Here is a 27593-nt window from a genome sequence, read left to right as displayed (position 1 = left end):
AGATAAATTAACACCTAAAAACTGAGCCTTTTTAGAAAGGGTGTAGTAGCTGGCTACTTGATAACCAGCCTTCTGTATAGCCCTCTGAGCACTAGGGATTCCTCTAGCTTTTATAGCAGATATGGCAACACTTTGGGCCTCCAGATATTGCTAGATTGCCATTTCCATTAGTCTTGATTGTCACACTGGCTGAGGCTGATGGAGTCTGGGAACATTTGGAGGAGCATAGGTTAGCGATCCCTGAATTACAGAATACTTAAGATTCTTTGAAGAATAGATCAAAGGAAGAGGTTGGATGTTTTCCTGCTTAAATAAGGGCCTACTTTGTTGGTTAGTTTTTTTTAAAAAACAACAACTGCTTTTCCCCTTTAAATAATGTTAGCCAGTATTTATAAATCACAATCAGCAAAGGCCCAGTAACTTGTTTATTTTATCTTCATAACATCCCCAGCAAGGGAGCCATTTGAATAGTTTCATTTTACAATAATAATACGGATGTGAGTCTTCATTAGCCTGAGGCCATCTAGTGTTATGTTTGAGCAGGTCTTTGGAACCTAGAAGTGGAACAACACCGTTCTGTGGATATAATGCTGCTGCTGCTTATCATCACCATCTCAGGGGCACTGAATGTCTCTTACCAAAACTAACTTGAAGGGTATTCAAGATCCCCTGTAGAAATACATGTCTGTGTTGTTGGTATGGTAGGACTCAGATGGCAGAGGTGCATAGGAGGGCAGTGGGGGCCTCGGAGCAGAGTTCCAGGTCTTCCTAAGCCTCTTCCTTCTCTCTCTCCACCTCCCCCCTTTTGCCCGGAATCAGAGCTGCTCAGTGACAAATGCAGACTGATTCAAAGGCTTAACCTGCAGAGAGACCCAGTGGCCAATTTGTCTTCCATATGGGAAACTGAGTGCAGGTTTCTCAGTTTTCTCCAGGTGGTTCACAACGAGCAAAACTTGTATTGCTTACCTAAATGCATCCCATCACTTTAGCAGTCAATAGTTATACATGAATGAAGTCACATATCCATACCAAGCATTTAGTTATATTTTTACATCGGATCTGCTTTAAAATTGGAATGTACAGATTGCAATATTGTGTACTAGTGTGAATAGTACAGGGATGGCATGGATATCCAATATGCTAAACACCAAGCTGTGTTACATTAATCCCTTTTCTAAGCAGCCTTGGAATGCAACATTCAACCTTTTCTAACATTTTATATCGATGTGCATTTAAAGCTATGTTCACTTTTGTGGTGTGGGTACACACAACAGCATTGTTGCCAACCTCTTTTGAAAGATGCCTGTATCATTTATAAACTAGGTTATACAGGCCTATGAAATGGGGGGAGGGTGATATGGGACTTGAGGAATGAGCTGGGAAAGCCCTTGTTCAAAGCAGACAAGGAGGATTTCTCCAGATATTTCACAATGATGAATGGAAACATAGGTCTTAAAGCCAAAAGGCACCACTGCATAACCTTGGATTTTGAATTGACGATTGGTGGAAGACCAGAGGGTGAAAAGAGAAGTGCAGAATCAATTATCTTGACTCTCCTAACTTACTGCTGTGCTTTCTTTTCTCTGTTTAGAAATCAACGGGACCCAGATTTGCCCCAATTCTATGGTCGCTTTCCACGATCCGTCCTCAGATTTCGAAAATGTGCCCCGTCTTCGCTATCTGCGCCTGGATGGCAACCATCTGAAGCCACCGATCCCCTTGGACCTGATGATGTGCTTCCGACTCTTGCAATCTGTCGTGTTCTAAGCCTCGCAGCAATCGCCACTCCTCTGGGACTTTGGCTTTGCACAGTGACTTGATTTCAGTCTATGTTAGACATGGGGAATATATGTTATCATCCCTACCCTGACCTTGCTGCCCCAGTGCCTTCTCTTTACTGCTCCATTCTGCTGCCGCCTCCTCCTTCTGTTGCAGGAAACTCTGCAGGTCTTGTTTTACACAGCATCTTACGGAGTCTCCTCGGAGAGTTCCACAGATTCCTCTTTGATATGTGTATTATCCACAGAAGTGCTAGAAGTCACAGTAATACTAGCTTCTTAAATACCTTAATTTGTCTCAAAATTAGAGAAGAGAACACACCCAGATGCAGCATTTGTGTTGTACTCTTGCTGTCTAACACTTCAGATTGAGTTATTTGCACCCTCCCACCCCTAGCCAACAACACCAAGCTTATAAAAGAAGTTGGATTTGTTATTATTATCAAGACCAAAAAGAAGAAGAAGAGGAAGCAATTTCATTTAAATAGGTAAAATTTCAAAGTGCCATTTGTCTAATAAGCATGCTGGATCAAAAGGAAAGGGATATTCAAATTTATTTATAGATGACGGGCACTCATAAATACCATGGTAAGGGGAACACCATACTGTGGCATGTGCTAATCAAGAGATAAAAGTGCATAGCAGATTGTATTCTGTGGAGCCATGTGAAGTGCATTGTGGGTACAATGAAGAGTGACAGAGAACAGATATTTCCCCCGTTTATGCTCTTAGGGGATGATACGGGTGATGGTAGCAACATACTGTCAGTATATTTACCTGAGTTGCCAAACATAATGTGATCACCGAGATTCGGATGATGGTACTTTAACAGCACCATTTTAAAATGAGAATAATTGCTTGATTAATTACTCATTCTCTTCCCCACAGTATAATTCCACTTCAGTTTGCTACTGTGACACAAGTGCAGTACTAGAGAGAAATTGCCAAAGGATAGAACGGTGTACCTGGAAAGGACAATCCCATTGCCATGATGATTTGAAGGATATAGCCATACCTTCTTGGTCGTGTGTATATGTTTGTATGTGGGAGTCTTTTTGCATAAGAGGCTGCTTATCAGAACTCTCTGTTGCCTCACTAGCTTTCACACAATTTCCCTTTGCAATGTCTATACAGGACAGATGTCACAAAGGAAATTGTGCCTCCCCATCCTTCAGGCAATGTCCCCTTGAAGCTCTCAGGCATAATGTTGCTTTCCCTTTCAGTAAAATTACTCAAAGAGGAGGAGCAACAGCATGCCAAAATACAGTAGAGAGAAGCCGTGGGCATGTGGAACTGAGCTAGCATGGACTATTCTCTTGGACTAGGAACAATAAACATATGGTATATTGTTATGTTAGAAACAACTAACAGATATTAATAGAGTCCCATATAGATGAGTAGATACCCCTCCATTGTGTGTGGGGGGGTGTAGCAGGGTACCAGTGGTGAACCTTAGGCTCTCAAATTCCAACGGCACCCTGTGAGATGCTAAAATTTGGTGCCCCCACCTCTTGCACTTTGTTATACAGCATTATTGTGGTGCCCCCTACAGTGTGGTGCCCAGTGGGGCCTAACCAGTCATACTAGCCTGAAATAGCTAATGCCTTGCTTGTGGGTAGGGACAGACAGACCCGTTAAAGCCTAGTCTGTCCTAGTTCCAGAGGAGGCAAAGTCTACCCCATTCCATTTCTGGGTAGATTTTTAATTGGAAACCTGTAAGAAAAAAAATCGACCTGAGAACACACACTTAAAAAAAGAGAAGTACTCATGAGATGATTTGAGGGTTGTGTGCTGCCTCCATTACTCTCCCCAGGTCTCCTAAAAAAACTTCTAAAAACAGGGTATCAAGCTGTCAAAGCCTGAGTGGCTTGCATTCCGGGCATCTTGCCACTACATGTCATGAATGCACATAGATCAAGCCCCCCTGGGAGTGACAGGACAATACCATCTCATTGTTTTCAGGAGGAATTCTGTGGAAAAAGCATGGCCTCCCCAGTCCTTTTTTTCTGCTGTGCTGCAGTCTCTTTATCTTAGCTTGTCGTCTGAACTGGGACTCATGGCTAAGCGCTCTCCTCACTAACCACAAGCTGTAGCCAAAGCCTGTTACCCACCCTACTTTCTGGAGTAAGAACTGAGACTGAGAAATAGGGGTAACACAAGGATTTAAATTTAAGCTGCCCATATGCATTATTCCACACACCAGGCCCTACCAATAAGGTGAAAATTTAGGTGCCGGCCTCCTGCAGCTTAGGGCAGCTTCTGGCTTAATAGCCTCCTGAGTTAAAAGATAGGCTTTTAAATGTGATTTTGCAAGCACTTCCCATATGACAGTGGTTTTCAACCAGTGTGCACACTGGGGTGCCTTGAATGATGGTCAAGGGTGCAACGGGCAACACTAGCCTCTGTCCCTCTTTCTTCCCCTCCCTCCTCTGATGCCCTCTCTCATCTCTGCCTACCAAAGGCTTGCACAGCTGTTTATTGCAGTAGCCCAGTCTATAAGCTCCCCAGGCAAATGGTGCCTCTGGGAGGCACCTCTCTTTGGGGCTGGGGGGTGGGGGGGCAGCAGTGGCTGCCCAGAGGGCTCCCAAGGAGAGGAGAGGGGAGAGGAGGCTGAGGGAACAAGGGAGGGTGTTCAAAAAAGGGTGAAAGGTTGCCAGCTCTGCAGGCAAGGGGTGACATAACTGGGCTCCTGAACCCCACAGGGGTGCCACAGAAAGAATGCATTTGGTCAAGGGAGCTGTGGACTCAATAACGTTGAAAACCTCTGCCACATGGAAACATTCAGGGGCGCCAACTATAGGTGGTAGAAGGGGTTTTGGCGCCCTCAATATTTGTGTGCAGGGGGCCAAGTCCCCAATATTGAGGGGGCCACCATCCCTCACTGATGATGGGAGAGCGCTGGCGTGCTGGGCAGGGGCAGCATAGGCAGAGGGGGAAGATCACCCTCTTTGCTTCCCATATGCCCCTGCTGCTGGGAGAGCACTGGCATGCTAGGTGTGGGTGGGATGCATCATGTGACGCCGGGCCCCCTCAGTGTCAGCACCCCTGGAAACATTACTTGAGGATTAGACATCTATGTGACTTTGTCCAGAGTCGTATCCACAAACACAACTTTACTTGAAAACCCTAGGATTCTGTTCAGAGATCCATTCAAGAAATGTCACAGTCCCCAGGTAACATTCCCATGCAGAGGTGCTTGCGTAATAATTTTGAAATGTCAATTGGTGAACATAAACATTACATCAGAAGGGGACCCCAGTGGATAAACAGGGCACAAGACTTTCCTATTCTGCTGACCTATGTGAGTCACTTCCAAAACATGGGGCAGTTCTCTTCTCCTAATCACTTGACACCGACTGAGCTATGTTTGCTCAACTCCCTTCCATGACTCAGGCCCCTTTTGATCCTCATGATTTGCTCTGCCCCAAGAGCCAGGTTCCACTCTGCATGCTCTCTAAATCCTTCTTTATAGCCAATCAAGTCTTTTTACAGCTTAGTGAAATGAAACTCAGTGGGGGTTTCTTGAAAGAAAATTAGGCTTTGGACCTGTGCATAACTTCTCCAGTTGAGATTCTTCAGTACATTTTCATATTTCAACCTCAGTTCCAAGAGCGCTAATGACTCTCCAGTGACTCAGAAAAGCTGATGATTTAGTTCACTGGCCACTCTCATGTTCTCTTCTCCTTTCACATTGGATTTGAAGATTTTGTTATGTGCTTCCCACCTACCTAAGCTGAAAGGCAATGACACGGGGTCTAGCTTTCTTTGGATGAGAGAGCACTGGAGACATAGAGTGTTTTTATAATAACTGAAGTATAAATATGCAAGCAGAGCATAATAGAAATAGAAACTTCTGGAGGAGGACCTGCACCCTGTTTCACTTTCAACCATCAAACAACTCCAGATTCTTCCACTGCCTTCCTGATCCTCTCTTACAATTCAGACTGAAAGACTTGAACACTGAGAAATAGCTCCTGCCATGATTTTTCCTGTAGCCCCTTTATCACTTCTGTTATACTTCACAAACCAGTATAAAGTCAACCATGCTAAATGTAAATGAAGCTCTGCAATCAGCAATATACACAACCTACCCTCTTCTTTCTTTCTATCATCTATCTATCTATCTATCTATCTATCTATCTATCTATCTATCATCATCTACCATCTATCATCTTATCTAATCAATCTCTGCTCTTTCCAAACCACTGCTTGGGTGGAGCCTTAATCCAAATCCCTTGAAAACAGAGGACTCTGGATTTTGTCCCTAATGACCAAACAACCTCAGTCCACTGGACATCCCTCCGGATAAAACTCAGCATATCCCACTGGTACCCATGTTGGGGTTGGGCATGCTTGGGATCATTTATTTTAATGGAAATGCAGGCATGAAACTTGCTTTTAATTTAATCTATCTATCTATCTATGGGGCCATACGTGGCCTTTTGTTACACCAGTGTAAGCTAGCGTAACCCCATTGATATTTGTTGAGTTACTCTGGATTTATGCTTGTAACATTTGGAACATGATCTGCTGGTTTCTTTTTATATCATATTAAATATGTTGTGTAAGTTTCAAGTCTATGCTGTGGTAAACTTCATCTGCTAATTTCTGTTAAAGTTACAAAAGAAGATCAGGCCATTTCCCCCTGATCAATTGGTAATCCTATTTCATATGATATCAGCTACAATATACACACTGATTTGTTTTCAGGGGTTAGATGGTGTTGGGTATCCAATAAGTATCCATAGCTGTCAACGTTTCCCTTTTTTTAAGGGAAATTCCCTTATTCCAAATAGGATTCCTCGCAAGAAAAGGGAAAAGTTGACAGCTACATGAGTATCCATTCTGATTTGTTTGTGGGGAGGTTAGATGATGTTGCATCAAAGCAAGGGTTAGCCACACTTTTCAGCATATTTCCCAACATTTTTCTTCTAATAAAAAGTCTCATGTTTTGGGGAAGTCGGCCTGTTTGCATGACCTCCCAATCAACTTCAACCTGAAGCTGGTATCTGATTGAATCACACCTGAAAATAGCCACAATCTGGATGTTCCCCCAATGGATGGGTTCAGCAATAAACTGGTAACGGAAGCTCCCCCACCCTCCACCAGTCTCCATATAAGTAGAAAAGCTTCACTTCCTTGATTTTTGCATCTTGGCATGCTATTAAAGATGCAGGGTTGTTTTTTTAAAGCTACTACAACAATGTCATATAATTCCCTTTTAATTGCTTGGAAAGCCTGTACAATCATCCATGCACTTCCTGGACTGGGCAGGCTATATGCATTGAAACTAATCAATCGATCTATTAATTACATTCAGATTCTTCTTTGCTCTCTTTGACAGCTATTTCCAATTGTTTGGTCCAGACAGAGCACAGAATATTCGTCACAAAACAAACAAATTTAATTTAATTTAAACTAAAAGAAAATTCCTAATAATGCTGTCAAACTGATTTCATTTCTTATTATGTCATGTTTCTGCCCTCCCCCCCCCCCACATAAGAAAAATGACTACAGCTGCCATAGAAGACCAAAACAGTACTGTAGTACTATTTCTGAGAGGTTTTTATGCCTAGTTTCTGAGGATATATCAGTTCCAGGCTCATGTGTGAAATGACACAAGTTATATACTCATCTCTCAAAGATGGATCTGATTGGCTTCAAATTACTCCCAGCAGCCCTGTGCAAGTAAGAATATATCTATCATCTATCTATATCTATATCATCTATATCTATATCTATATCTATATCTATATCTATATCTATATCTATATCTATCTATATCATCTATCATCTATCTATCTCTATCTATCTATCTATCATCTATCTATCTATCTATCATCTATCTATCTATCTATCTATCTATCTATCTATCTATCTATCTATCTATCTATCATCTATCTAATCTATATCTATCTATCATCTATCTATCTATCTATCTATCATCTATCTATCTATCTATCATCTATCTATCTATCTATCTATCTATCTATCTATCTATCTATCTATCACCTATCTAATCTATATATCACCTGCCTTGCTTGGGTGGCAGAGCAATTTAATCCACATTAATTGAGCAAGCCAAAATTATGTGCTTGAATCCCTCCCACCACCACACAGACATATAACACTAGCATTTTGGAGGTCACCATGACCCTAAAAATAACCCTAAGAAGCCATTATGGCAAGTAAGAGCTATAGTATTATTATTATTGGTAGTAGTAGTAGTAGTAGTATGCTTTAGGCAGGCACTAATATCATTTGAAATACATTGGTACCTAGGTCTACGAACAGCCCTGTTAACGAACTATTCGGTGAACGAACTCCACAAAACCAGGAGTAGGTGTTCCAGTTAGCGAACTTTGTCCTGGAAAATGAATGGAAACTGAATGGTGGAAGGGCAGGGGGAAGCCTCAGTAGGAAAAGTGCGCCTCGGTTTAAGAATGCTTTGGTTTAAGAACAGACTTCTGGAACGAATTAAGTTCGTAAACCGAGGTACCACTGTATTTAGGAAGGTTCCCAGAAGCAGTGTATGTCCCCAGGGTGTTCTGTGTGAGTTGAAATCATCCCCACACTACAGCCCACCTGCCAACTTTCCAAACCTATACACAATTGCAATGAAGTCTGAAATGTCACTCCCAGGCCTGCAGCATTTCATCCCAACAACAAGACCAGCTTCTTGAAGAAAAGATTTAACTGAGCATGTTTGTTTTCTGGTGGACTTTGTTAAGGTAGCCATGGGGGGTAAAATGGGAGGGGGTAGCCTGGTGACAGATGGGCTGAATAATCATCACCCTGATTGGCTGCCCTTTCTGCCTGCCCCTGCCCACCCCTCACATCTGCACAGTTGTGGTCCCTCCTCACCGCCACCACTCTCATTAAAAGCTTTTCAGTCCCATCACACTTGGTGCTACAGAAACACCGAGCCTCTTCTCTCAAGGCAGGCAAGCAGCGAAAGTGGTATGTATGTCAATAATTTGCTCCTCTCCCCCCCACCTTCCCTCTTCGTTGCTAACAAGCAGAGCTCAAGATCTTTCAGGCTTGGTTCAGAGAAGTTACAGGCATGGAAACTACCCAGGGATTGGGACTATTACACAAAGCATGAGTTCTTCCTGCAGTGTGAGGCTCAAAAGCTGGCCATGATATTCCCAATGCTGGATATGATCAATGGAAGATCTGTGGGGAGTAATGACCACAGTGCTCACTTAAAGGCATCTTTCTAAATGTTCTCTTTTAGGGTTAAATTTACATGTGTCTGTATGTACACATGGGGGGGGGCAGAAATGGATGTTACAGATTTCTACTCAGATATGTACATCCACCCATCAATGAAAGACTGTGTGTGTGTGTGTGTGTGTGTGTGTGTGTGAGAGAGAGAGAGAGAGAGAGAGAGAGAGAGACTCTGATAATGCTTTTATATGCTTACAAGTGTTCTTCTGTATGGATTGTGTGTGTTGCCGTGTGTGCACACAGATGTGTGAGTGCACCTATGCTAGGACGCGGGTGGCGCTCTGGTCTAAACCACTGAGCCTCTTGGGCTTGCCAATTAGAAGTTTGGCAGTTCAAATCCCCACAACGGGGTGAGCTCCCGTTGCTCTGTCCCACCTCCTGCCCACCTAGCAGTTCAAAAGCATGCCAGTGCAAGTAGATAAATAGGTACCACTGCAGCAGGCAGGTAAACAGCATTTCCATGTGCTCTGGTTTCCGTCACAGTGTTCTGTTGCGCCAGAAGCGGTTTACTCATGCTGGCCACATGACCTGGAAAGCTGTCTGTGGACAAACGCCAACTCCCTCGGCCTGAAAACGAGATGAGCGGCGCAACCCCATAGTCGCCTTTGACTGGACTTAACCGTCCAGTCGTCCTTTGTCCTTTTTTTAACCTACACATATGCATTCCTGTAGAATAATCATGTGTGTGCCTATTTTATTATTTAAATAAATTTAAATATTTATATACCACTTTCCTGCCTGATGGTCTACAAGGTGGTTCACTGAAGTAAACACTGCATTGCAAAAGTCTAAAGAACCACTTCCCACGCAACTGCAAAGGCGATACAATGTAAGAAAGACAGCAGCAATTAACCAATTAAGTAGAAACTGTATAACAAATGTATAACCACAGTATATAAAAACCATACCTTAAACAAAACCATCAGCTGTGGCGTTTGAATGACATAAATGTCATTCATATCTGACAAATCGAAAGGGGGGGGGGCATTCCATAAGGTTGGGAGCATCATCATGAAGAAGGACCTTTCCCCTGTTGCTATCAGCCAAATCTCCAAAGTCAAGGGTGCCTAAAAAACAAGTTAGCTCTTCCAGATCCTAAAGGTTAGATTCAAATATCTGGGTCCCAAACCATTTAGGGATCTGAAGGTTAAAACCAGCATTTATAATTGTGCCTGAAACAAGCTTAAGTAAATGTAATGTAGGCTTCTTGTATGCTTCTGTGGGTGAGCTTCTGTGTCTGTTTGCAAGTATTGGACATATGTGATGCATTGCTGTGGGAACATATTTGAATTTGTGTGTATGTGTGCATGCACCTAGGCTTGTGTAAACACCATGTACATTGATGGTTGTATATATATAATCATTATTATTAATAATCATAAATACACAAACAGATGGAATAAATGCGTTGGCAAACACATTACGATCCAAAAATGGCTGCTGTCCAAGCACTGGCATCTTCCAAACAAAACAGATTCTTATTCCAAGAGAAGTTAATCGGTTTTAAATTCTGTCACTCAGTCTCTGTCTCTTCCTCACATTGTTCAGAGGGGAAACTTTGTACCAGACTCAGAATGCCTCAACCACTGTGGACCTCTTCCTTGTAGGTGGCCAAAGCTATGGGTTCTAGTCCTGTTCCCTTAAAGGGTTTGGATCCTTTTTGGTTTTTTTGCCAATTGGGAAGGGAGGTGGTGGCCTAGTACCCTGGTCCTGAATGGGGTAACTGTGCCCCTGAATGACCAGGTGCGCAGCCTAGGAGTCATTTTGGACTTGCAGCTGTCCATGGAGGCACAGGTCAATTCTGTGTCCAGGGCAGCTGTCTACCAACTCCACCTGGTACACAGGCTGAGACCCTATCTGCCCACGGACTGTCTTGCCAGAGTGGTGCATGATCTAGTTATCTTTCGCAATGTGGTCTATGTGGGGCTACCTTTGAAGGTGACCTGGAAACTACAACTAATCCAGAATGTGGCAGCTAGACTGGTGACTGGGAGCGGTCGCCGAGACCACATAACACCGGTCTTGAAAGATCTACATTGGTTTCCAGTACATTTCCGAGCACAATTCAAAGTGTTGGTGCTGACCTTTAGAGCCCTAAACAGCCTCGGCCCAGTATACCTGAAGGAGCGTCTCTACCCCCATTGTTCTGCCCGGACACTGAGGTCCAGCACCGAGGGCCTTCTGGCGGTTCAGTCGCTGCAAGAAGCCAAGTTACAGAGAACCAGGCAGAGGACCTTCTCAGTAGTGGCACCCAAACTGTGGAACACCCTTCCACCAGATGTCAAAGAGAGAAACAACTACCAGACTTTTAGAAGACATCTGAAGGCAGCCCTGTTTAGGGAAGCTTTTAATGTTTGGCGGACTATTGTATTTTAATATTCTGTTGGGAAACCCAGCCATATGGGCAGGGTATAATAATAATAATAATAATAATAATAATAATAATAATAATAATGATAAGCTATTGCATCTCCTAGTCCTGCTTTCATTCCCTCGGCTGTGAACTGAACCAAAAATAGCTTTTGACAGGGTTCATGCACTCTGGGAGCAAAAATGCAGGTTAAGACCTTAGGAAGAAGCATCCTCTTTATGGTCTGCAACTCACCAAGTTGCTAATGATGCCTCAGCAATTCCACTGGTGGCAGCGGAAGATTTAACTCCCTCTTTCTGAAGCTTTGCCACCCTGGGTCTGAACGTCCTTTTCTGCTGCAGTCAAATCTGGCTTGTGAGTAAGAGGTGAAGTTGCTCTGGGCCTCTCCAGCACGGCAAAGCAGTCAGGCATGAAAATGACTGAAAGGGGAAGGAGATTAATAATCCCCTCAGGGCTGGAAGCTTCAGCCATTTGTTCCCTGGCGCTGTGAACCTCCACTGCTTGTGTCCCCCCCCCCCACTCCCCGCCGCCTGCAAGCTCTTTATGAAGCTTGTAGTGGAGCTCCTTTTGAAAGTGCCGCAGGGCAAGGTCAGGCGGTCTCTGAAAGCACTGGAAGGTATAGTAATAAGGAGCTAAAGTGGAGGCTTTGATGAGGAGTTGGAGCAGGAAAAAGCAGCAGCCAGATTACTGAGAAGGCAGAGTTGGAAGCGTGGTGCTAGGAAGAGCAGAAAACAATATTGAGGCTCCTTAGGATCTGGCTCTGCCGCAGAGAGTGGAGGCTGCTCCAGAAGGGCAAACCAACCTCAGTCTGCCCTCAGCCAACCCTTGCCTCAGAACATAAGAAGAGCCTACTAGATCAAGTCAATGACCCATGGTTTTATTTCTTTATCTTATTTTATTACACATATATCCCATATTTTTCTCCAAGGAGCTCAGTGTTGTGTACGTGGCTCCCTCACTCTCCATTTTATCCCCACAACAGCCCTATGAGGTAGGTTAAGCTGAGAGGAAGCGACTAGCCCAAGGTCGCCAGGCAGATTTGCCCTCCATTCTCAAAAAGGGACGCTGTAAGGGGAACCCAGTGTGAGGGTTTCACTGCGAACCTGAATTCTAGATTCATGGAGAACCAGGGTCTTGGTGGTGTTTTCTCAGTGGTGGAAGGAAAGCACTCAGTTTATGTTCAAAAGCTAGCTCCTTTCAATTTAATTTAGGTAGACCAACCTGCCAAAGGGCATGGCAAAGAGTCTGTGTCAGAACAAGGAATGGTACTCGCCTCATGCTGGCTTTCTTATGGTGCTCCTGCTCTTCTTGCTTCCCACTCAGGCACAGGATGCAGACTGCAGCCTTGGTGGGCATAATATCCGCCCTGGCTCTGGCTCTGGCTGTTCCACTGAAGGAAGATGGAAAGAAGAAGGAGAAGCACAGATCTGCCACTTATGACAGCCTGGATTTAGGCAACTATGACCTCAACCTGGACAACTATGGAGAGGTCATCGATCTCAGTAACTATGAAGAGAACTACGATTACGGGGTCATGGCATCAAAGGTACTATAGAATTGCCACTGAAATGTGAGATCTGTTATTCAGCAGATTGTTTGTCCTGCTCAGAATCGCAGCTTTCAGTGCCTCCCAATAATTTAGCTGTCCCCAATATTCATACTCTGCCTTTCTAACAACCCACTCACTCTTGCCAGATGGTTGTGTATGTAGTGTACACATGCAAACTGGTATATTCTGCTTGCAGAATTTGGATTACCCTTCGGCCAAATCACAATTCTGGGTGTACAGTGTGTCCACACTTATATGTAGATATAGTCACCCTGTGCAGAGGCATCAGCTTCTCAGGTTTTACCACCTTACCCCAGGAGCTCAACTGTCGGCAGCAATTTCAATTAGCTGTGCACCTGTCTTCTACAGTCTACCCAGTCAGAATTTGTTTCCTTCTCCCATACTTACATTGTTAGCTGAAATAGATTGTACTCTCTATAAATCCTTCACCAACGCAGTTCACCAACTGTTGGGGCAGTTCATAGGCAGCCATAAATAGGCTTAAGGAGACCAAAGTCTTAAAGAGCAACTGCATGCCACTGCAATAGGAGTGGGGAGATCCAGATCAGGACCATAGTAGGCTGGGAGGGGGACCTTGTCCTCCCCTGCCATGGCTCCAACCAAAGGGAGATTCCCTCCAATTGCAACCAAAAGCAGGATTCGGAGACTGCAGGAGAGGAGGGTTAAGATTTCAAATTCTCCACATGCCACTGTTCTGTTCCGATTCTGTCACCCTCGCCCCCTCTCATAACCACCTACATTTACTAGTTAAAGCAACATATTAATGTAACTTATGATTTAGCCCTCAGAACCAAACTAAATGAGATGCCGTTTCTGCAATTAATTGAATGATTCAATTTTTTCATATAAAAAGGTACCCGATCCAGATTGAGGCCCCTGTATATGCAGGTAGGAGGTTTTAACCCTTTGTCCACCAGCACAAACTTAGTCTGGATTCCCCCCCCCCCCACAACTGCTATTTGCATTGGAAGAAAAATGTCCAGTCATGCAAATGAGAGCTTTTCTTCCCAATGCAAGTAGCAGACACAAATCCTGGTCAGAACTGCAGCAGGTGACAAAACGTTAAAGCCTCCCTCTCTGCCTACCCACTGCTACCAGGGTCCTGATCCAGATCAAGACCCCTGCATCCATACATAAAGAAATGTATTGCGATAATCAACTGGCCTCTAATATGGTGAACTGCAATTTCCACAAGAAGGGTGACATTTCCTTTCAGCTGCTGGGAACATTAGACCAGTGTTTCCCAACCTTGTGCCTCCAGCTGTTTTTGAACTACAACTCCCATCATCCCTGACTAGCAAGACCAGTGGCAAGGGATGATGGGAATTGTAGTCCAAAAACAGCTGGAGGCACAAGGTTGGGAAACACTGCATTAGACTATGTAACATTACCCCAGCAAGGGACACCTGAAATGTCTGTGTGCAGAAGAAAAACATCATTATGTATGAATCGCCCTTAGAAGACCAACCTGGAAACTTCTGCCCTATGTATGACTCGGTTTCCCCCTCTGTAAAATGGACTCTGAGCATCTTAACTAATGCAATCACAAGACCCTTGCTTTACTTACAGATTGAGGTTGGCACCCTGCCTCCTCCCACCAAGAGCTTGGCGGGGCCTCTGAGCACAACAACTGGGGCAACTGAAATTCCACAAAAGAGCCCACCAACATCCACGGCTGCCAGGCCTCAGGGACCAAGCCTGTTTGGGTCCATAACAGATCAGGGTGAGTAAAACACTGGCACTCAAAACCATTAGGCTTTCTGCATGAAACAAAAACTAAGGATAAGGGCGGCATATGCTGTGCAGGAAATTTCAGCGTGAAGCAGCTGGTGAAATATTGCCCCAGTTGTAATGATGAGGTCTCTTGAGGAATGTGAAGCATCTGTGTATTTCTTCATATCCGTACAGGATGGGTTCCTCAATAGCTACAATTCATGACTGTTTGGAGTGCCATGTCAGGCTTAAGGCATCACACAATACCTGAAGGCCCAAGGAAGGGATGTTTTGTCACATCTGGGAATGAATGGCTCCTTTATTCTTTTGGGTCCTCGCTGTGATGATAGCTTCCTTGTCTTTAGCTCAAAGGGGAGAAGTGATGGTTAAATAAGAAACAGTCTAAAAGCAACAGATCACTAAATATTAAAAGCTTATTGAAGTTGAACAACTAGAAATAAATAAATCACTAAACACCTGATCAGCTTTGCCTGCAAAGCCCTAAACAATCTGCATATATTCAGCAGCATCTGCTTCAGACTTGCTATTTAGCATCTACACGAAAACATCGAGTTGGGTTATCGGGAGTTTTGGAGTGCAGCTCGACTTCTTCACATCTGCAGGTGTAGCAGTAGATGGGCTGGACCACTGTGTTGCCTCAGTGATTAACTAGATGAGAACCAACAAACTGAAGCTCAATTCAGATAAGGCTGAGGCACTGTTATTGGGTGGTTCCCCAGACTGGATGGTTTCCTTCCTCTTGATGGGGTTACATTCCCTCTGAAGGAGTGGGAACTCAGCTTGGGGGTCCTTCTGTCCTGCTGTCACTTGAGGCTCAAGTGGCCTTAGTGGCATGGAACACATTCTATCAATTTGGGCTGGTGGCTCAGCTGTGCCCCTATCTAGACAGGGATAGCTTAACATCTGTTATCTATGCTCTGGTAACCTTTAGGTTAGACTACTGCTACACATTATATATAGGGTTGCCTCTGAAGACAGTTCAGAAACTTCAGCTGGTGCAGAATTCAGTGGCCAGGTTGCTCACCGGGGCAAGATGGTTTGAGCATATTATACCAATTCTGGCCCAACTGCACTGGCTGCCAATTAGTTTCCGGGCCCAATTCAATGTGCTAGTTTTGACCTAAGCCTTAAATGGCTCAGGACCGCAATACTTCACGGACCGCTTCTTCCCATAGGAATCTACCTGGACCTTGAGGTCATCCTCTGAGGTCCTTCTTCATGTGCCTCCTCCACAAATGGACACAAGAATGAATCTTTTCTGTGGTGGCTCCCCAATTTGTGAAATGCTCTCCCCAGGGAGGCTCACCTGGCTCCTTCATAACTGTGGGTGCTAGGTGAAAACTTTTCATTATAACCAAGTCTTTGGCTGATTAATATTCTGTGGCCTTTTAAATGTGCTTGTGGGACTATTGATTAGTTTTTGTCTTATTGTGTATTTTATTATGTATTTTGTGTTCTCATTTTGTATTTTTCTGTTGTGAACCTCCCTGTGATCTTCAGATGAAGGGTGCTATACCAATTTAATGAATAATATATTATGGTAATAAGCATCCTTCTTCCACCATAAAACAAAAAAATTCTGTTCAAGTAAAGCTTGCTTTTTTCTTTTTTTCTTTTTAAGGGAATGGTGCTGCTAATGTTGTATTTATCTCTGCTGCCAGCTTTTATATCTTGCCTGGTTTATTTTTGTATTCCTTTGTTGTCCTTATGTTGTTTTTTCAAACTGCATGCCAGTTTTGAGTATTTTAATTGATGGGGAAAGCAGCTCCCATTTCTTTTGATAAACAAACACACACTGTTGAACATTTAAAAGAGGCGCCTGATTCTTTTCACCTCATCCCCTCTCTGCCCTATGCCCATCCATCTAACAGATGGAAAGAAAGCAAAATTTGCTCTGCTTGTATATTCAAAAAGCAAGCAGGCTTGGGCTCCTTGTTTGAGACAGGAGAGAAGCTTGATAAAGGAGCTGCTCAGAAACAAACAGAAACGCCAGCAAAGCACCAAGACTTTAATGAGCAGCGACGCAGCGAAAATCGGACAGAGTAGCAATTAGATTAGTGACAATTAAAATCCTGTAGCGAGGGATAAATATCTTTATTCATTTTCTGCCACTCTGAACTGGGACAAATTAAGTAGTAGGCTGAGCGAAATTGTTGGCTTTCTGCTTTGAACTCCTCCACTAATAGATTTGGAGTCTGTTTAGTCCTCTGAATAGGAGGTTTTTTTATTTTAAATACTCAAGCAGTTTTAATTGGTGCCTGGAATCTTGTCACTTTGACTCTGCAATGGGCTGTTGGCTCCAGACGTAACAGCAGCAATGATTTCTCAGTGCAAAAATAACTCCCATTTCCTTTCGGTTTGGTTTCTCTGAATATGAAAGGCCAAACAAAATTCCTGGGGTAACACCATAAGGTTAATAAGGCAATATTGCACCCTTTGTATTGGACTTGGCCCAGGCTGATTCATTGCTAAGCAGCTATTTGGACTAGTGGTTTGTGATTCGTCTCTTTAATTGGAATTGACTCATTTGTTCCTCTTTTTTGCCTTTTAAACTCAGCCTGCTGTTTGGTCGTCCTCTCACCTGATAGCAAAATGAGAATGGCAATTCCTTCTATCCCATGCCCACGGTTTTCAGAAAATATTTGAGTCTAGGAGAAATAGCAAATCTATCATTTATCTCTTACATTTCAATCTTACCCTTTCCTCAGGGAGCTCAATGCAGAATACAAGGTTCTGCACCCTGTATTATCCCCACAACATACCTGTGAGGCAGCCTGGATTGAGTAAGTGTGACTGAGCAAGTGACTGGCTCAAGGTTACCTGGTGAGGTGCATAGCAGAACCATGTATGCCAGCCTGAGCTCCTTTGGGAAAAGGTGGGGTATAAATATATACCAGTACACCTGAAGGAGCATGTCCACCTCCGCCCAGACACTGAGGTCCAGCTCCAAGAGCCTTTTGGCAGTTCCCTCACTGTGAGAAGTGAGGTTACAGGGAACCAGGCAGAGGGCCTTCTCAGTGGTGGCGGTGAAATGCCCTCCCATCAGATGTTAAGGAAATGAACAGCTATCTGACTTTATTGAAGACATCTGAAGGCAGCCCTGTATCAGGAAGTTTTCAATGTGTGATGTTTTGCTGTGTTTTTATTATGTTGGAAGCCACTCAGAGTGGCTGGGGCAACCTAGTCAAATGGGGTGTATGTGTAAGTAATAAGTTGTTGTTGTTGTTGTTGCTGCTGCTGCTGCTGCTGTTTGTTGTAATAATACAAATATACATTTTGTTTGTTTTATTGCTATGGCTGGTGGATGATGCAAATAAAGATTCATTAATTCATTCAATATACACAAATAATAAAATGAATGTCCAGTTGACAGTTCACTGTGTTATGGCTTTCAAAAGAGACAAATGTTTAACAAGATTTTTCAGGTCATGGGTAGTCATGCACATACTGGATAATTCTCAGGATCGGTTTAGCAAACAAAGGAACACAGTAAAATGTAACATCATTTCAATTAAAAAAGTAATACCAGAAACAATGCATGATGGGAAAGTATGATGTGTAAATAGAAAAATGGAAAATGCATTTTTTTAAAAAAAGTAATACCAAAATGTGAGCACTTAAAGAATGGATGTATCCAGTAGCTCTAATCCTCTAAAAATTAAATGTTTGTCTTATTCCTTGAAGCAGAGATATGGAAGTTGTGGCCTTCCAGATGTTGAACTCCATCTCCCTTTGAGCCCTTGCCATTATGGCCAATGCTTAGGAATGGTGGAAACTTTAGCTCAACCACTAGCAGCCCAAATGGTGAGGCAGAGCTACAGAGCCAGTCTCTTGACAATGGTGTTGCTCAGCTTACCTGGGCAGTGCTGGGGTGAGGCAGGGTGGCCAGGATGTGGATACCCCAGCTAGAGCACCCAATTTCCTCTGCTGGTGTGTTTGTGCATCCACAGTCACACCACCACCCTGGCCCATCCCAGGGTAATCCAGGTTAAGCTGTAGCAGTGCTGGCCTCAGGAGAGCAGCTCTGTAGCTTTGTCCCACCACATATATCATTACTGGGTTCAGCAAGAATTTCTCCATCTCTGTGCAGAGCCATTCCTAAACTCTTGCACTGAGCAGGCCCACATTAACTAGCACTCTCTACCCTGTCTCTAGGTCTTCCCACCTGTTTGGTCTGTGTGTGCATCAGCACCTCTGTGTACTGTGATGACTCTGATCTAGAACACATTCCACCTCTGCCCTTGGAGACCACCTATTTCTATGCCCGCTTCAACCACATCAGCAAGATTCAGGCCAGCGACTTCACCGGACTTGGTATGCTATGCTCCTTAGGGCTTCTGGTTACAGTTCTCACATTTGCAAACTGCTTCATCCCATCTAGGCAGCCTTGTCTGTTACAAGAAAAGTCATCTGTGCAACTCTCTGCTCTTCCTCTCTACTCTCCGGATGGTGAAATAGGAAATGTGTTTGCCACACGCTTGTCTCGGAAGTGGGTATCTGAATACCAGAGTCTGTTTTCACACTGGCTCTTATTTCATAATGCAGACTGAAAGAAGATTGGGTCCTTGCCAGATTGCAAGCCAAGAATCTGGCCCAATCAGGCCCTGTTTTCATGACCACAAGGTGCATGGAAGCAGCAGTGGGAAAGGAATTTGGTTTTGGGCATGTCACCACAAATTCTGCGACGTGGTGAAAGACACATAGAGCTGGCACAGCATAGGCTAGATTCCTACAGGCTTTCCCTGTGGCTATCAAATGCTAAATGGATGTGTGAACAGGCCGAAAGTGTGCTGGAAAATGTGAATGGGATGAATCTAGGCAAAATCTGGGTTGCAGTGAGCATGACATAATTGCTGCACTACCTGGAACAATATCCACCTTTATTATGTGCTATCACAATGGATTCTGCAGTGATAACTGTGAGTTGAGTTACTAGTCTGGGCATGTGATGAAGCAATCACACAAAGCCAGTTTCACTGTTCATCTGGACATAACCTGGTTACATTCATCCCATCCTGGTGGGATTTGAGTGAACTCACCCTTTGATCCCCAAGTCCATTAACAACTGGGCAACCATTTTGAGTTCCGACCATATGTAAAACAAATAAAGATCTGGAATAGGATTCATATGACTACCAAACTATTCTCTCTTGCACAGCCTGATGTTAATTTGACTCCTGTCGTATCTTTAGTGCACAAATTATATGTACCGTATTTTTCGCTCCATAAGACACACTTTCCCCCTCTTAAAATCTAAGGGGAAATGTCTGTGCGTCTTATGGAGTGAATGTGTGGTCCCTGGGGCTGGGGGGGGGACCTGGGCTTCCCCCACCAGCCCCGACCTGCTCTTTGGGAGGGGGATGGAGGAAAGCCGGGCTTCCCCCACCGCCAGCCCCGGGGAGCAGCGGGAAGGCTGGCGCAGCCTTTCCGCTGCTCCCCGACCTGCTCTTTGGGGCTGGCAATGGGGGAAAGCCAGGCTTCCCCCCACTGCCAACCCCACAAGCTCGGGGAGCAGCAGGAAGGCTGTGCTCTATATGCAAAAGAAAACCTAAGGACTTTTGCTTGTTCTGCAGCCAGGTGCCAGCATATGTAAGGCACAAAGGCTTCCTCGTGTTCGTGGTTGCAAAGCATTAGCCCCAAATAACTGTGGCCCAAATGATTTTTTTTCCTTAACAAATAAGTATGCCAGGATCTGGAAGTGGAAAAGACTGCCCAATTTCTGCAAGGCACATACATTTAAGACCTTGTAATGCACTATTCTCAGCCAGTGGAAAGCCTCAAGAGGAATGTGGTTTTCACCTTTGAAGGTTTTGAGCCAATACCAAAAGAAAAGGCTGGCATTTTGCTAGCATCTCACACTGTTTAATACCAGGGGAAACTGGTGGAAGAGAACATGTTCACTTCACAAAGCCTGTCAGCTGTGCAGTTCCTGGGCTGTGTGTTGAAAGCAAGTTGTTTTGTGAGACATCAGTGTCAGAACAGCTAATTTCATTTTGATTCTTTAAAAAAAAGAAGAGGTCATATTCAATTCTGGCGCAATAGAGCTTCCTCTTCTTCTTGTGCCTTTTCTAGCCCCTTGTCTGCCCACCCCCAAATCAGCTTAGGAGAAACAGAGGTACTCTTAAGAGCAGATTTGTGGGGAGGAGAGGAAAAGAAGGCCTCATTGCACCAGTGGAAACTTGTTGGCATAGCACTGGATACAATCCTGTTACAATACCAGAGGGCTCAATATTTCAGTCCACCCCCATCAAAGCCCTAGAGAAAGACAAATACAGGCAGATGATGCAGAAATGGGCTTGCACAGGGGCTATCATCAATCATCGCATCACCAATGCGAAAGGGCATCCCAGTCTACTCTCACTCTCTTGGAAGGGATGCGTGGGCTCATTTAAAATAAGAAACACTATGGTAGTGATGCACATGAACTGATTTCCAAGTGATCACCTGTGATTGGGCTCCCAAAACTTTTTTTTTCACAGCAAAATTGAAACGAATTGACCTCACGAGCAACTTTATTTCCTGGGTGGATGAAGACGCTTTCAGGATGCTGCCTTCCTTGCAAGAGCTTGTCCTTCCTGAAAACAAATTGACTTCCCTGCCTGAATTGCCCAGTTCCATTGTGCAGCTGGACGCCCGCTTTAATGCAATCCAGAGTGCAGGCATTCGACCAGAAGCCTTCAAGGTGAGCATCTCTCAAATGCTGCAAGGCCTAGATTAAGACCCCTTCCACTATTTGCAGCTCCTTTTTTGATTGTTCTCATTCCGTATTGGTAAGAGAAGGTTGTTCCAGATGGATGTTCTGCATCATTTCACAAATGTTTTGGGGTGGGGAGTGGGGACAGACAATGTGAGTGAAGCATTCACATGATCTAGGGTACAAAGTGATTGCCCCTGGTGTTGTGGAACTCTTAATGGACCTGAGCTATAGAGGCTGATCAATCTTGTTGATTGCAGCTACTTGCTACCTGGGATTTGGGCGAATTATCACCAGGTTTGAGCCCTCTCCTTGTGGTTTCTTGATTTGCTTTAGAACAGGAGTAGGCAACGTGGGGTCCTCCAGATGTTGTCCCAACTCCCATCAGCTCCAGACAGCATAGCAGATTATTGGGGGCGATGTCTATCAATATTTGGAGGGCATCACTTTGGCTGCTCCTGCTTTAGACATTAACCATTGGTGATGAACCCAGCAGTGGAATTCAGGAAGGTCTGGGGATGGGGGCTCCCTTATTATTACCTTGAGGTCTCTACATTTAACCTTTTGCCTATGTTTTATGCAAACAAACAAAAAAACACAATATAACGCATCAAAATCACAATATAAAGCATACAGAATCAGGACAATGTGGGATGTCTTTGCTGGTCCCAGGCACACCATCCTTCCCTTCTGGATTTGGGCCTGAAGGACCAAGGAAAATGGAGGGATGCATGAAGGGTTTCATGCCTATCTTTTATCCAAACAAACAAAAAAAACCCACACAATATAAAGCTGTAGAAAATCAATATTCATTTGTACTACATCCTATGTAACAGACGTTTAGCAGGCTCCAGAGCACCCAAGACTTTTTGCCATCTGTTTGTTGAGCTTGTCTCTTGGCCTGGGTGCTTAAAGGTAAGAAGGCAGCCATTTCTATTCCAACCTGTATGGATTCATAAAAAAATATTCATAATTTTATTCATAAAAATCAGCTTCTTTTGTTTTCTGCTGCAGTTCATTCCCAGCATCTTGCTGTCTGTCTGCTATATTTTTTTCATAAGTTCTGTCATAATTATTGTCACTATTATTGATTTCACACCTGCACTTGCTGATTGAGGCAGAGATGGGGCAGTGGTTAAATCCTATTAGGTTGGCTGGGTGCTTAGAGGTTTGCCAGAGAAAGCAGGATTTGAACACACCCACTCACCATCAGTTGAACACAGGTAACAGGCTGAACAGGTAAATATGCAAACTATAGCAATATCTGCTCCAATGGCTGCTTAGGAGATAAGATGGCGGCGTGTGTAGATGCAGCGGCTGGTTGCTCCTCAACTCAGAATTTGGCTTTTTTGTCCTGCCAAAATAGACTTGTTTATAGTCGGCAGGACATGTTATCTATTCGGCTACGGAGTGTGTGCTACATAAATTGTGAGTGTCTCCACGTCTGCAAGGAAGATTTTTTGACTTCAAAGAACTGGGGGTTAAAGAGACACAGGAGAGATTGTAAACAGAAGAGAGGCTGCAGAGGAGGAAGGCGATTAAGGCAATTAAGGTTGAAGACACAACATTATAACTTACCGCTTCCCAGCATTTTTTATGCGAATGTGAGATCTTTGGTGAATAAGCTGGAGGAGTGGAGATTGTGGATAGCAACTGAGAAAACTGTGAGTGAATGCTGTCTCCTGCTGCTTACAGAAACTTGGCTGACACCAATTATTCCTGACTCAGCCATAGAACTAACAGGCTATACAGTGTTCCACCATGATAGAACAGAGGACTCTGGTAAAAGGAGGGGGGGAGGTTTGTGTGCATACGTAAATAATAGCTGGTGCACAAACCACGCTGTGATAGCTAGTCATTGCTCCCCAACTGTGGAATTTAAGACGCTTAAATGCAGACCAATATATATCCCCCGAGAATTTACAGTAGTACTGATAACTATAGTATACATTGCACCTGATGCGAACACCAATGAGGCAATGGGTCTTCTGCATGATGCCATTAGCAGACAACAAGGCAAGTATCCCGAGGCTGCATTTCTTGTATGCAGGGATTTTAACCAGGCAGATTTGAAAGTGGCCCTACCCAAATTCTATCAACACATAAAGTGTGCAACCAGGGGAGAAAGGACTCTGGACAGGCTGTATACAAATGTCAAACAGGCCTATAAGGCCGAACCACTGGCACATCTAGGCCAATCTGATCATGTGTCCCTGCTCCTGACTCCTGAATATATTCCATTGAGGAAACGGACTCCAGCTATAAAGAGGGATATTACAATATGGCCAGCTGAAGCATCCCAACAACTACAAGACTGTTTTCATGACACCGACTGGGAGGTATTTGCCCAACAGGATGTAGAGACTCACACTGAGCAAGTGTTGGACTATATCAGGTTCTGCACTGACAATGTAACACAGAGGCGCCGGATAAAGATCTACCCAAACAGGAAGCCCTGGATGACAAAGGAGGTCCAGGGGTTGCTAAAGGCAAGAAATACTGCTTTCAGAAGTGGAGATAAGTCGTTGTACAGCTTAGCTAGAGCGGATCTAAAGAGAGGCATCCGTGTAGCAAAGGAGGCGTATAGACAGCGGCTGGAGAATCATCTACAAAGCAACAACACCAGGCAGGTGTGGCAAGGCGTACAGGAATTAACAGGGTATAAATCCAAGGATTCCCTGGCAGACAAGGGAGGGGCATCCCTCGCAGAGGATCTGAATGCCTTTTTTGCCCGTTTTGAAGTAACATCTGCAGCAACACCTGCTGAGGCTTTACCACCACCACCACCACCACTCCCTGTGAAGGCTTTGCCACCATCACCACCATCGTCATCATCAGTACAAAGGAATGTGGTAGTCTCTGTGGAAAAAGAAGAGATGAGGAAGGTGCTGAAGGGAATCAACCCAAGGAAGGCCACAGGGCCAGATGGGGTAGCTGGAAGGGTACTGAGAGACTGTGCAGATCAACTAGCAGGAGTTTTCACTGGGATTTTAAATCGATCCCTAGCCCAGGCTATTGTTCCATCCTGCCTAAAGTCCTCTACTATCGTTCCAATAGCAAAAAAATCTAACCCGGAAGATCTGAATGACTTTCGTCCAGTAGCACTCACACCTATAATCATGAAGTGCTTTGAAAAGCTGGTACGAAATTATGTCATTGCCTGCCTACCAGAGGGACTGGACACATTCCAATTTGCTTATAAAACGAAAAGATCGACAGAGGACGCTGTGGCGATTGCCCTCCATGCCGTTCTTGCACATTTGGAGCAGCGGGGGGGTTATGCCAGACTGCTTTTTTTAGATTTCAGCTCGGCATTTAATACCATTCTACCACAACGTCTGGTGTCTAAACTGGAAGATCTGGGGCTCCCGTTATCACTTTGTGGGTGGATATTGGACTTTCTGTCAGACCGCCCCCAAAGGGTTCGGTTGGGCCCTTATACCTCTAATACACTTAAGACTAACACAGGAACACCACAGGGATGCGTACTTAGTCCGCTCCTTTATATTCTCTACACGTACGATTGTGTCGCTGCTCACCCTAGTAATAGGGTTGTCAAATTTGCAGATAACACAACCGTGATTGGGCTCATCTCTGAAAGGGAGGGTGAAACGGACTATAGAGATGAGGTGGAGCGGCTGACAGAGTGGTGCAGAGCTAACAACTTGCTCATAAATACAAGGAAGACAAAGGAGCTTGTGGTGGACTTCAGGAGACAGAAGAGCAATGTCCAGCCACTTTTGATTGATGGGGTCTGTGTGGAGAGGGTAACAACGTTCAGATTTTTGGGTATTGAATTACAAGAGGATCTGTCCTGGAGTGTCAACACAAGGGGGCTTGTGAAGAAGGCACAGCAGAGACTGTACTTTTTGAGAATCCTAAGGAAAAACCATCTTCCGCAGAAACTGCTGCTTGCCTTCTATCACTGTGCCATTGAGAGCGTGCTCACTTATGGCTTATGTGTGTGGTACGGAAGCTGTACTACCCAGGACAGGATGGCATTGTGCAGAGTTGTTAAGGCAGCAGAGAGCATTGTTGGCTGCCCACTCTCCACCTTAGAGCAGATTTATGCCACAAGGTGCCATAGGAAGGCACTGGACATAGTAAAAGATCCATCGCATCCTGGTCACTGTCTCTTCGAGCTCCTGCCGTCGGGACGGAGATACAGGACGATGAAGACAAGAACGAGCCGTCTCAAGAACAGCTTCTTCTCCAGAGCGATCTCAGCCCTGAATGGGAAACCTGGACTTTGAAAGTCATCTAATCTTCCTTGCTGTATTATACTATATTGTTTTAATTAGTGTTTTTATAGTTGTTCTGATTTTGAGTGGAGTGCCCTACTTGGGTGGATGGAGCAGCCAAGTAATTTCGTTGTCCCCGAGAGGGGGCAATGACAATAAAGATATTATTATTATTATTATTATTAGGATGGAATTCTCTGACATCCTTATGAGGACCCACAATTTGATATAATATGTTGGGTTCCTCCTATCATCTGTGAAGGTCCAGCTTCCTGTTGGGTTAGATTTTTACCCCTGCACGAACCCTTAGCTGCTTTGTCCTGGATTTCAATCTGCTAGGGCCTAGCCAAGCTGACTTCTTTTGAAATCTCACATTTCCATTGAAAATCCAGGGATGCCTCACTTGAACACTCAAGGAGGCAAAGGGCTGATAGTCCTTCTTCCTTCTGCTTTCAGGATCTGAAGAAGCTGGAGTTCCTTCATCTGTCTGACAACAAACTGGACTACATCCCCATGCTGCTGCCTGAGAGACTGAGGTCTTTGCATCTACAGGTGAGAGAGTGACGATGAACTCTTTAAATGAGAGAGAGAGAGAGAGAGAGAGAGAGAGAGAGAGAGAGAGAGGACACCAACAGTCAAAGCACAAGCCTCTGAGAGACTCAGTCATTTGCCATTCATTTCCTTTTGGATTACTGCTAAAAAGAAAGGAGCAGTTATAATGTGGGCTCATGCATTATCTTTGCCATTATTTCTCTAATTGCATGTGCTCTGTACCTACTGATATTCTTTCCCTGTCTTGCAATTGCGATTGAACCCTAAATGGGGTCTCTTGCCAACCTCCATGACCAACGCCATGCCCCACAAGAGACCTGGATGCATTCAATCAGGCCTAAGTGTTTTGAAGTCCAGGTTGTTGTCCACCCTGGTCTATAGTGGTGAAGGCCCTTTCCAGCTAGCTATCATGCCCCCAAGGCTTACTGATTGGTCTGCTTTTCCCATGGAGTCTCAGAATTCAGAACAAGGGAAAACACTAATAACTTCGAGCCTCTTCTTGATCTATGAGTGTTGGTGATTCCCCGCCCCCACTCTCCTCCACCAGCCCCACCTGGTGATCGTCTTCCCTTCTCAATTTCCTTCCCTAGAACAACAACATCCAGACCATGCACGTAGACACGTTCTGCGACAGCAGGGACCACAGCCACATCCGCCGGGCTCTGGAGGACATCCGCTTGGACGGCAACCCCATCAACCTGAGCCTCTTCCCCAGTGCTTATTTCTGCCTGCCTCGCCTGCCCACAGGCCGCTTCTAGTGAATGGAGCAGCAACCATTCACCTCCAGCTGGCACCATAAGGCTAAGGGGAACAGATTTCATGAGAAAGTGACCCGGGTATGAATTTAACTGCCAGGAAGATAGTGATGCTGCTGGACTGCTCCCTTGAACTGCCTCCACTGTCTCCCTTTTTCAACTTATTCCTTCTCATTTACTTGAGTATATCTGGTGCTGGGCTGCATAAGCACCATTAATCCTTGATTTGCCAGTGCTGGGAAGAAGAATCAATGACTCTAGTGCTATTTTTTAAAAAATTAAGCATTCATTCAGTACATCTTCTTCTCCTTCTCCTTTATTTTTTTTAAAAAAATATTTATTAAGATTTTTAAATACAAGTATAAACATAATAACCAATATAACATGTATCGTAGCATAGTTTCATAACTTCTTTGGACTCCCTCACGTCTCCCGCTCCCACTTACATCATTGTAAATTTTTACCAGCAATTTATCATCTTGTTTACATTCTTGTGCCCCATTCATTTAAATATAGTCTAATAGTTCTCCAGAAGATTTATATTTCTCACTTGTCATCCCAATTCCATCTAATTTAGTGGTGCTCAATTATTTATGATCTAGCATCCTTCTTAACATTCAACCAAATTACAGTATTTTTGCAAATACATCTTAAATTTCTTCCAATCT

At 44.3% G+C, this 27593-nt stretch overlaps 2 protein-coding genes across 3 annotated transcripts in view; both read left to right on the top strand.

Annotated features, from left to right (window-relative positions):
• PRELP (proline and arginine rich end leucine rich repeat protein) overlaps nucleotides 1-6353 on the top strand; it is a 38231-nt gene extending 31878 nt beyond the window's left edge. Inside the window, exon 3 of the mRNA XM_081865341.1 lies at nucleotides 1592-6353. Within this exon, the coding sequence (XP_081721467.1) occupies nucleotides 1592-1767 (176 nt within the window). The 3' untranslated portion in view covers nucleotides 1768-6353. The remainder of the gene's footprint in view (nucleotides 1-1591) is intronic.
• Nucleotides 6354-7588: 1235 nt separating this feature from the next.
• On the top strand, nucleotides 7589-27219 carry OPTC (opticin). Of its 2 annotated transcripts, none has more exons than XM_081865342.1 (7): nucleotides 7589-8738; nucleotides 12703-12925; nucleotides 14519-14672; nucleotides 18839-18997; nucleotides 21163-21365; nucleotides 26075-26170; nucleotides 26761-27219. In XM_081865342.1, the coding sequence occupies exons 2-7, from the start codon at nucleotides 12710-12712 to the stop codon at nucleotides 26926-26928; spliced, it is 996 nt and encodes a 331-aa protein (XP_081721468.1). In that variant the 5' UTR covers nucleotides 7589-8738; nucleotides 12703-12709; the 3' UTR covers nucleotides 26929-27219. The 2 variants fall into 2 exon arrangements, with proteins under 2 accessions (XP_081721468.1, XP_081721469.1); XM_081865343.1 differs by lacking the exon at nucleotides 7589-8738 and adding an exon at nucleotides 11756-12239.
• Nucleotides 27220-27593: the final 374 nt, after the last annotated feature.

Source organism: Podarcis erhardii (assembly GCF_964252035.2).
Source record: "Podarcis erhardii genome assembly, chromosome: 6".
Classification (NCBI taxonomy): Eukaryota; Metazoa; Chordata; class Lepidosauria; order Squamata; family Lacertidae; genus Podarcis; species Podarcis erhardii.
Note: the sequence above shows the minus strand (reverse complement) of the source record. Positions and strands in the feature narration are given on the sequence as shown.